A 10,555-nucleotide genomic window follows, 5' to 3' on the forward strand; every position below is an offset into this window, starting at 1 on the left:
ATTTTTTTTTTCAGTGCCAATTTTTGTTTGGAAGGAGAACCAGACTTCTAATAATCCAGGTGCTGCTGTGGATTAGGGGATTCTGCTTTTGGTGGGCTGAACCTGACAAAGAGAACGCACTGAAGTGATGCCAACAAATAATGTAAGCTCTGCTCTAAGCTATCTGAATATTTGCTTTGACCCTGACAGAAGTTCTTGTCTTTGCTTAAAGAAAGCTTTGAATGCTGCAGATGTTACAGTGTCTTCCCCCAGCAAGTCAAGGCCAAACACAAAAAGTGCTCCCAAGTGCTGAGAAAGTGAGAGAAACCACACCAGTGAAGGGGAGCAGGAGAAAAGTTGGTGTGTGTCTCTGGTGGAGGGGGGGGGTTAACTGGAGTGTGTTAATTTGGATCTGGAGTTGAGATGTCTGAGGGGAGGGCTGGATTAGAAAGCGGTGGTCCATAGAGGAGACGCTGGGAGTCAGATTTCAGCTTTACGAGGGCCCCTTGAGTCCCGATTCACTGAAGCTGCCTTTGTTTGACTGAGAACCAGAGAGCGAGCGAGAGAGAATCAGGGGGCAAGAGAGAGGAGGAGGAAAGAGCAGTTTTTAGTCTGGAGTGAATGAGAGCGAGGCAGAGTGAGCTCCATCTCTCTCTCACTGTCTCTATCAGCACCACATAGAAACGGGGCAACTTTAGCATGGACATAAACTCACCAACACTAAAGATGACTCCACGGTAAATGAAACCCACTGTGTTTTCTGTAAAGAAGTTGAATTGATGAACTTTTAGCAAGTTTTCTTATTCCTAAATTGTGTTTTTTGTGCAGCATTCTTCCCTGGCTCTTTGGATTATTTCTCCTTGCCCTCCGGTTCTGCTGCCATTGCTCGTCTGCCTATCAGCTGCTGGACGGTATGTGGCTGTTGACTGTTTTTTTTGTTTTTTTTCTACTGTTGGCAAACTTTCTGCTGGTTCAGAGGTTTTTCAGCTGTTGAATATGAATGATGGAGCAGTTGCACTCTAGTCCTGAAAGGGACTTTTCTGTTACTTAAAAAAAAGTGTGTGTAAATATTATTCTGTTGATAATGTGGTTAGCTGAGTAGCTTAGGACATTTTAGATTTAATTAATGTTCAAGTAATAGAAATGTTGATGTTTCAGCTTTCAATGTTGTATATTTGACCACATTTAAAAAGACAGCGTAAGATTTCTTTTAAGTCTCTGGCTGTTGTTTCTCCCTTTCACTACAACTCTTCTAGGCTCTTTACTCACATGTTGGTGATAATTAAAGTGCAAAGACCCTGGAGATGTCTTGAGAGTTTAAGCCTGTTTTTTGAAGTGGTGTTCAAAATGTGGCCCCAGTTTGACATCCTAGGGGATGTTTTATATTGGTGTTATAAGACCAGGTTTACTTGAGCAGGAGATACATGAAGGAGCCTTAAATGTCTAATGAAGAAACATATACTGCCCTACACTGAGGAGAACTAGGCTACCATTGGTGTGACATAATTGTCACCACTCTCTAAAGTTTATTCTCTACTTGGGTATATTTTAGGCCAGTTCAACCCACCTGCAGACCTATTCATAAAAGCCCAATTGAAGTCAATGTGATCACAGACCAGCTGATCATCAGAAGATCTGGTCCCTAAGTTCAGTTGGGATGGTTCTTGAGTCACCTTACACAACACTGATTATAATGCAGATTTAGGGAGGATGAGGTGGAGGTGCGATGGATGGATGTGGACACAAACCAGCATTCCCAAACTCTTTGGCAAACCAGTGCTTTTAAATTTATAGCATTGATGCAAGCGAGGGAGACTCCTTTAGGCTTCTGTTCCATATTATTTCTTGAGTTATTTCTTGGCTGACTTGTTTCTCTGATCCCGTGTGCAGTGCTTTGCTGTTTCTGGAGACTGTTTTCACAGCTTAAACCTAGATTTTCTTTGTAGTGATTAATACATCACTCAGGACACTTTAACATGTTTCCAATTAGTGCTGGAAGACTTGCAGATTTTCTTTTCCATTGCAACTGGATACCAGTAAAACCTCACAATGTACGTATTGACAGAAAAGCTCTGCACTCAGTAGCACTGCATAATTAAGCGAGTGAAGATGATGCAATGCTGAGCATTGGAAGGTGCATGTCATAGATGACGGTCATTGCCAATTATCTCTGAGAGCCTCACTTTATTAGTTTTCATGCTACGCTTCAGACAGACAGGCCAATATACCATCACTGCTTTCGTCAGTGTGCTGGAATCCAGATTAGCATTTTGCAGTTATCTGTAAGGATAGCTTGACCTGTGTAAACCACAAAGACCCCCATGTCACAAGAGCAGCATTGTCCAGGCTTAGCTAAATGATTACAGGGTCTCGTTACCTAATGTGGCCCTTATGGAGCTTAGTGGTCTTGCTTATATTAGGAATTAAACACAACCTATGCTCCTGCTGGCTTAAAAAAAAGTGTGACCACTTTTAATAAGCATGTCCTCTTAAGAGATAAATGGAATATAATCGCGTGGGAATGAAAACAAGCTCTAAATGTGCTCTGCATCCAAGCTGAACTGGTGTTGATGTGTGTGAGGAGGTGGGTAGTGCTAAAACAAAATTTCAAAAATGTGATTTCATTGTCCAGTTTCCTTTACTGTAGATCCTGCAGATGTTGGGTGAGCCAGAGGCTCCATTCTCAGGCTGTTTGTGTTCTTGCCATATTTATAATCCTCTGCCATGATTCACTTTTTCAAGACAGGGGGAAAAAAGCAGAGTGTGCTTGCGCACGCTGGCTCACTTGCCCGAGAGAGCACCAGGGACACATATTTCCAAGCTGCATGTTGTAAATATCCTTAAACAGAGCTGTCGCTGTGGCAACATTCACGTTTCTGTGCATGATTTCAAAAAGGAGAAAATGATATAATCCTTTCTCTTAGTGTGAAATAGTGCAAACTGCTTTTCTTAGCTATGTCTGTTACTAATGTGTGAGAATGGTTTTCAGCTGGAAGCATCAGAACTAAAAGCTGGAAACACAAAGAGAAATTCCATGACTGGAACATTACAGCGTCTGTCAGTGAATGAATAAATAAGTTATGTATTAAAGTTACATGAGTCATTTGAACTAACCAAGTGGCTAAAAAGTTAAGCCAACATAGCAGTGCCAAAAACTGCAGTTCTTTGAATGGCTAATTTAAGCTAGCCCCAAAAGTGAGGCAGTTTTCAGACTCCCATGTTATCATGTCCAGGTCTGCAGCAAAAGTTTATATATAAAACAGCTTTAGTATACAATATATTGCTAATTACCATCCGTCATAACATTTGTGAGAGAGATGAATGTACAATAGTCACTTTTTTAAAGCCTTTTAAAGATTTTGTTATCTTTCAAGGTTTTCTTGTAGTGCAATAATTTCACAAAATGATTGCTGTGCAGGTAATTGTAGTTAAGGACGTTTGATACAGTATGTGCCTGTGTGATGAATCTTCGTAACGCAGCTTCCTGACATGAGCTGATAACTTGGAGTGGTCACTTCAAGGATCCAAAAACCCAAGATGTGGAAGGCCACACATGCTCAGGGTTTTAAAAATGGGACATTGTGTTGAATGTGTAGACGTATATATTTTCTTTTAAATTTGAAGTTAAATATATTGAGAACACCATTTTGAAAATCCCATTAATAAGTAAAGAAACTCTTTACACACAAAAATAAATTGTAAAACCACTTTGGTCCAAGATGAAAAGGATCCAAATATCAGCCCTATTGTTTTCATATCCAAAATAATAATAAATGAATACCTGCCAGGGTACTCCCTGTTTTCAATCTTCACTAATGAGTGCATATGCATTTAACAAACTCCATATATAGAGTAGCAACTCTGTATGTGCACTTGCACATGCATGGGTTTATATACGACAAAATGAGTACACGCATGCAAAGCTCTCCAGCTGGTGTCCACATGGTAATTATTGTCCAATGATAATGGTTTTAATTATCGAAGCAAAATAAACGTCCAGGACAGTGAACAATGAAGGATGATAAGACAGTGTGGCTGATGATGTGAGTATAAGAGAATGTGGTGATTACACTGAACTTGGTGCTGAGGGTAATTATAGTGATCAGGGTGATTATGATGAAGACAATGGTGGCGATGATTATCACAAGATTATTGTCATGATGCAAGTCCTTAGAGAGGTTAAAGGGTGTTGTTAGAAGTATATTACCGATATAGGAAAAAATAGGGTGGGGGATGACTGTGGTTTGCACACATGACCCACATTTGACTTTTGTATGAAGCTGTTTTGAATGAGAAAATGTTGAGCCAGAAGAAAACCTCAAGTTTAAATATATAAATGTGTTGCAAAATAAAACAGAATTTAAAAGAGATTGATTCTCACACCAAAGCAAAGCATTTTTTTCTCCTGGTAAACACAGGCCTGTTTTCTGTTTATCTCATATTTGCTCTGTGAAGGTCATCAGGGTAATGAGGTTAGACTTGCATCAGAGTAACAAACAGGGTGCTATAAAACAAGCAACCTTTACTGACCTCAAGATTATCACTGGCAAAAGAACCAAACGATAGATTCAATTTAGGTCACTCAAGTATAAAAGAGTTGATTTAACTCACTGAAATGTCAACCTTTCTCCAAAAACTACTTTGGTGTTAAACCACCAAAGACTGGTTTTGTAGCTGGAGGCTTAGCTGCACAGTGCTGGATATATTTCCTGGGGTGGTATCATGATTTGTCAGTGTCAGATGAAGACTTCAAGTGTGATGAAAACAATGGAAATGGAAATAAATCTTTGTGGAAGTAACAGGCTTCTGTAGCTCCTAATTTTAGCTGGAAGCCACTGGATTATTGCTGCATTAACCAATAAAAAGAGGAAGATCTCAGTGTAACTCTTATTAATCCAAAAGCCTTGGTTTCATAGTAGCTGATGAAATTCACTCTATTATATGACAATAAAACCTGTAGATCCAGTCTTAATCATAGTTTTAATAATACATGCATGCTGACACTGACTATAAAGAAGCATTATGTAATAGCAATATGTAATATTTCCACATCCATTTGGTCTTGATTCTGACTTGATGAGATCCTGGTTTGGCTCCAGTTTTGATGTGGGTCATCTAGATTGTGGGCTTGAACAGAGGTAACATGTCAGCTTTTGATTAAGACTGTTATTAAAACTACTTCATAGGGAGATTCTCAGCCCTGTCCAACTGTGATTTCATAGCTAAGCAAAAAACCCCTACATACAACATTTGAGGCTTTAAAAGTCTGTAACATTTTCCGATTAAAATAATAAATGTCCAGTTTCCATCCACAAGATGACATAGCAGACAAGTGAGTCAACTCATAAAATACTGAGCTTGTATTTCTTGGGAAACATCACAACAGCGAGGTCCGAGCACAAAAGCTGTCACCAAAAAGGAAACAATCAGGTAATATCACTCTGACTACCACCGAATGTTAAGAGAGGCCAGCTGTTTCTTTGACCACATCCACGTGTTTATAAACCGTGACAAATTTGCCAATGGGCCGTACGAGGTTACACAGTATAAATAATGCTGCCTTTGCTTTTTTTATGCTGCAATGATGTGCTGTAACTGACACGTGTTTTCCTCTGAGATGTTCAACTCACATGAAAATGAATTAACTGTTGGAAGCACTGCCATAACAAATCAAACGTTTGCTTTAGCTTGCTAATGCACTTAGTCTTGTATACCTTTTGGTTTTGGCTCAGGAAAACATTTAGCAAATCACATCAGAATTCTAGTTTGTTTCAGTTCAAAACTGCCTTTTATAATCTAAAAGGCAAACATTACAATATTTCCAGTACTACATAGCAAAAAGATGCGCATGCACAGAATTCACACCATGGTTGTGCAGGTTATGAAAAAGACCAAATATGCTCACTAGTTTTTCTTTGAACTTCATGGGAAGGTGACCAAATAAACAGAAGAAAATCTTGCACATGTCTACCTTCAAGACTTTGTGACAAAACACCTATCTAACCACAAACTGCATGTTAAAGATGGCTGTACAAAATCCACAAATTTCTGTACTTTTCACACTTTAAATCTGCACTTCTAGAAGTTGTTTCTGCAAACTATTACATGTATCGACCTATCATTTTGTCTTCTGTTACTTATCTGAGTGTGAATCACAGGGGAATCAGTCCAAGCAGTGATACCCAAACATCCCTTTCTCCAGCCACCGCCTCCAGCCTTTCCGGGGGGTCTTCGAGGTATTTCTAGGTCAGCCTAGAGATGTCATTTCTTCACTCTGGGGTCTCCTCCCAGCAGGATATGCCTGAAATGTCTCACCTAGTAGACACTGAGGAGTTATCCTAAACATTTAGACACTGGAAAATGACCTATTCACCCTCTTTTATAGTCATTTAGGCATAAAAATATGTGGCCTCATGTGTCCCTTCTTGAGATAAAAGAGTTGAACCATTCTTGTGGCTGTTTACACTTTCATATGTCAGCAAGCTCAAACCGATTCAAGATGTACTGTGGCTTGTTTTTGTTGCAGTGTCTGCAGCCCAGGTTATTACTGTTTACTTCCAACTTCCATATTTGGTCCACTGTACCAACTGCTGTCTTCATCTGGATTGTATTTCATTCATCACTTGTGACTGATTGTCATGTGGTCTTGATCATGTCTTTTTTGATTTCTTTTTCTAATATTCTCATTAAAATCTTTCAAAATGAACACGAGACCATGAAAACGCAGCTACAAAGACACTGGCTGTGTGCTGCTGACAATAACACTTTGAGGAAAGCTGCTATACAGCCTGTATTGGGGCCTCTGCAAGTGATCCAAAAGAAACCCTTAACTAAAAACACATGCATTATCCTGGAGGGTAAACAGGAATAGCTAAATTTGTCCTGGACAAAACAAGCCACTATTTTAAGTGGCAGTCTGTGTGGGATGAGATGAATGACTTCAAGGCATGAAACCTGACAACAAACACAGGATGTGTTAAGTATAGCAAGTTTCTGTGTGGGAAGATAAAGGTGTGATCGCTAATGTCACCTTGACCTCCCTTCTTGGTTTTTAAGTCTTTTTTTTGGAAATTGATGGAGCATGTTGGCAAGTTCAAATTCCTAAGATAACTTATCTTTACTAAACCTCTCATTAATTCTTATCTGAACATCCATTGTCGCTCCTTTAAATCAAAGCTTTGGCCATCAAAGGGTTTTTTTCATCCTCAATACTGGAGCTGCAAACACTTTGTTGGATGTTGTCAACTGTTTTCTTTTCCTTGGTCTTTAATCCAGTACTGGATGAAGAGGATCAAACAGCTCTGCGCTTTGACTGCTTTACCGACTGTCGCTGCTGTTTGTGTCTGGAAAATATCAATACTCTTATTCAATATAAAATAGATTGTTTTTCTTAATGACATTTAAGAGAGAGAGAGAGAGAGAGAGAGAGAGAGAAAGAAAAACACAGATTGAAGACGTCCGTACTTTGTTATGACATTTTGTTCAGCTTTTCCCTTAATGATGAATTCTATTATTCCCAGGAGTTTGTCTTTATAGTGCTACTAGCAGATCAAAGTCCTTCCTTTTTCCGTGCGAAATCTCTGCAAAGTCTAATGTGCATGAAAATCACAGACACAGACAGTCCTTGTGGTCACACAATTAATCCCATGACAATTTTTTTGCCCAAAATTATTCTGACATGTGGTTTTGTTTGGGAAATTCCTTAAAATTTGGCTGATTTTTTTTTTTTTTTTTTGCATCACTTGGTATGAATTCTGTTTCTGTTGGGTCAAAATGTCCCACCACTGCTATAGATTCCCATAAACCCTTTCTTTTGGCAGTATATCTCAGAGACTTGCATTAATAGACTTCTATGTAGTACACTACTAGTGTACTGTGTAAATGTTGACAATATAGTGCTGCCTGAGATCACACAAGTTGTGCACAAAGTCACATTATGACTGAAGCCTTTAACCATGATTGCCATGCTGTTTAACTTATTTTAGAAAGTTTTACAACTATGTATGCTACAGATACTACAGCTTACTGTAGTGTTACTGTAGTATTACTTTAGCACAGATTTATCTAGGATGTTGAAGATAAAATGCATATTAACCAAAAAACAGCAAAACAACGTTGATAGCTAGCTAGAAGTGGTATCGCCATGAACATTAGCTATGTATCTTCCCTACTAGCTGAAATTTAGTTGTTGGTCTCTATCCTTTTGCTGCTTTTGGACTGTTGTGTCTTTAATATTCAGGCACATGTAGCCATGAAGCCAACAAGGAGGTACAAAAACTGTACGTTTTTATGTTTTGCAGATATAAGACCATGTGACATGAACTTGTTAGCCATTCTGGATGTGTGACAATCACAGTGACCATGTACGATCAAGTGAGAAAGACACCAGTCACACAGGCCTAGAGACTGGTTCTTAACCAGTTGACAACCACCGGTCATGTGGGAAAAATGAGTATTCCCAGTCCAGTTGTGATTTGTTGCTAGAGGTTGATGGCAGTCCTGGGAAAATAATTTCCAAAGCCCCAGGCCTACAGACAGCCAATCACCGAGGAAAAATGTGTATTCCCCAACTGGATGACTGAGAACCTTCACAGACATGTATTTCCTAACCAGATTGTGATTGCTTTGGTTGCTACCACTACTAAGCTATGTGCACATGACATCACACAAGAAACCCCAATATGGTAATGAGACCAAAGATGTCACTGTGGCTGTGTCTAGTTTTTATACAGTCTAAGCTGTGAACACACATATGCAATCAAAGTAGGTACTGTAGGACCCAACAAAGAAGTGTGTTAAATGTACTTTTTTTTTTTTTTTTTTTAACTGTGGCCAAATCTTAAGTGACATCCTGGTTGACCATTCATGGGTTGTACATCACTTCTGCTGTAGATGCTACAACTGGATTTCTTTGATTGGAAGGTAACTGAAAAAATATTAAGAAAAATCTTCTTTTATGAAAACCCCTGTTATTGAAGTACCTTTGAGAAAGTACCTTTGCTGTCTGTCCTTGAAGAGCCGTTTAATGGCAAAAGCCAGAGAAAAAAACTTGCTCGGCAGTAAGTACTGGAACATCACAGTAGTTAAGTATGGTTATAGCTATAAACAGATGTTGCTGAACCACAATACATTATGTGTTTGTGTATGTTGCATAAAGTATGACTCAGAATCTAAACCTGTAAGTCTTGCCGTGTTCGTGTAGGCAATGGGATGATGAAAGGCTGTCGTCAGAAGGGCTTAGAGGTGAATCAAAACTCCAATTAATGTCAATGTAATGTGGTCTGAATCGCCATGTTTATTTTTCTGGGAGAGGCCAGCTTCCTGGCTTTTGCACTACAGAAGGCCAATGGGTGAAAACATGGAATTTCTAACAGTATGGAAATTGTCCGTCAGGCCGGAAAGATGCAGTCGAAACAAGCAGGTGTCTGTTCAGCTGTGTGGGGATGAGTGAGAGGGCATGCCCTGTCATAGTGCAAAGGAGCATCTGAGTCTGTGATGAAGTCATAGAGTGAACAACTGCATTGTGTCTCAAAAACATGCTTGCATGTGAGGATTGGGGGTGTCATTAATGTACCACAGTGCTTTTTCTGTATGGATAGCAATGAGAAAATTACTGGGTTTTTGTTTAGTAGTGCATACTTGCCTGTATAAGGGCATGTTGTTGTATAGGTATGTAGCACAATGTTACCGTGTGTGCTGCAGGAGGAGGGCATTTGTAATGACAGAGGAGTCATCAGTGAGGATAGATTTATGAGGCATCCTTTCCTTTCCAGTTTTCCTTTCCTTCGCTCTAAAAAAAGACCACCTTTACCCTCGAGCTTGTTTCCTGCTTTAAACCAGGATGATGGTGTTAGTGAAGATAAGAATGTGTTGCTCATTCATTCTGAGCCAATTTGTTCCATCAGCCAAGGGGACTGAAGGTGGCACTTTAACATCGACTCTTTAACTAATCATCCGCAATTGTTGAAAAGGTAGTACGTTTCCGTTCACTCCAAAGTGACCGACATTTATCTGCTGCTGGGACCGCCTTCACTCTTCTGCAAAGGCTTCACGCAGGATTTTGGCTGCAGGGATCCTCTCTCATTCTGACACAAAAGAACAAAAGTAAAGTTGGGCTTTGATGATGGGCGATAAAGCATGATGCTGTTGCAATTCATCCCAAAGGTGTGTGATTGAAGTAGGGCTCTGTGCAAGCTATTGAATTCTTTCACACCAAATCATGCATTATCTCTGTGTTATGCAGGACGGAGGTATGGTATACATATGGTGTCTACATATGTTTGGTTGTGTAATCCAATTTGTTTTGCTTTTTTTCAGTTTTTTCTTATCTTTGCTCACGCTCGGCAGACTTTAAGTAGGGTGTACTGAGCCACAGTTCAGCTGTTGCACTGGTATACTGTCCCAGCCTTGAACCTCCATGGTTCTTGCCTCCTGTCTAGCTGATAGATGGCTTGTGGTCATCAGCACAACAAAAAAAAAAACAGACTTCAAAGAACTTCTCATGTTTAAACTCGTCACCGCAGAAACCTGAACTTTGAATACTTTAACTTTTCTTGCCTTGTTCTTGTGTTTACCC

At 39.6% G+C, this 10,555-nt stretch overlaps 1 protein-coding gene across 1 annotated transcript in view; it reads left to right on the forward strand.

The window, feature by feature from the left end:
• Positions 1–453: 453 nt before the first annotated feature.
• Positions 454–10,555, forward strand: part of LOC102196989 (collagen alpha-1(XVIII) chain-like) — a 67,832-nt gene continuing 57,730 nt past the window's right edge. The window contains exons 1-2 of the mRNA XM_005730507.1: positions 454–716; positions 808–890. Of these exons, the coding sequence (XP_005730564.1) occupies positions 679–716; positions 808–890 (121 nt within the window). The 5' untranslated portion in view covers positions 454–678. The remainder of the gene's footprint in view (positions 717–807; positions 891–10,555) is intronic.

This window comes from Pundamilia nyererei, unplaced genomic scaffold, assembly GCF_000239375.1.
Source record: "Pundamilia nyererei isolate P.nyererei 1_Seehausen unplaced genomic scaffold, PunNye1.0 scaffold00037, whole genome shotgun sequence".
Lineage (NCBI taxonomy): Eukaryota > Metazoa > Chordata > Actinopteri > Cichliformes > Cichlidae > Pundamilia > Pundamilia nyererei.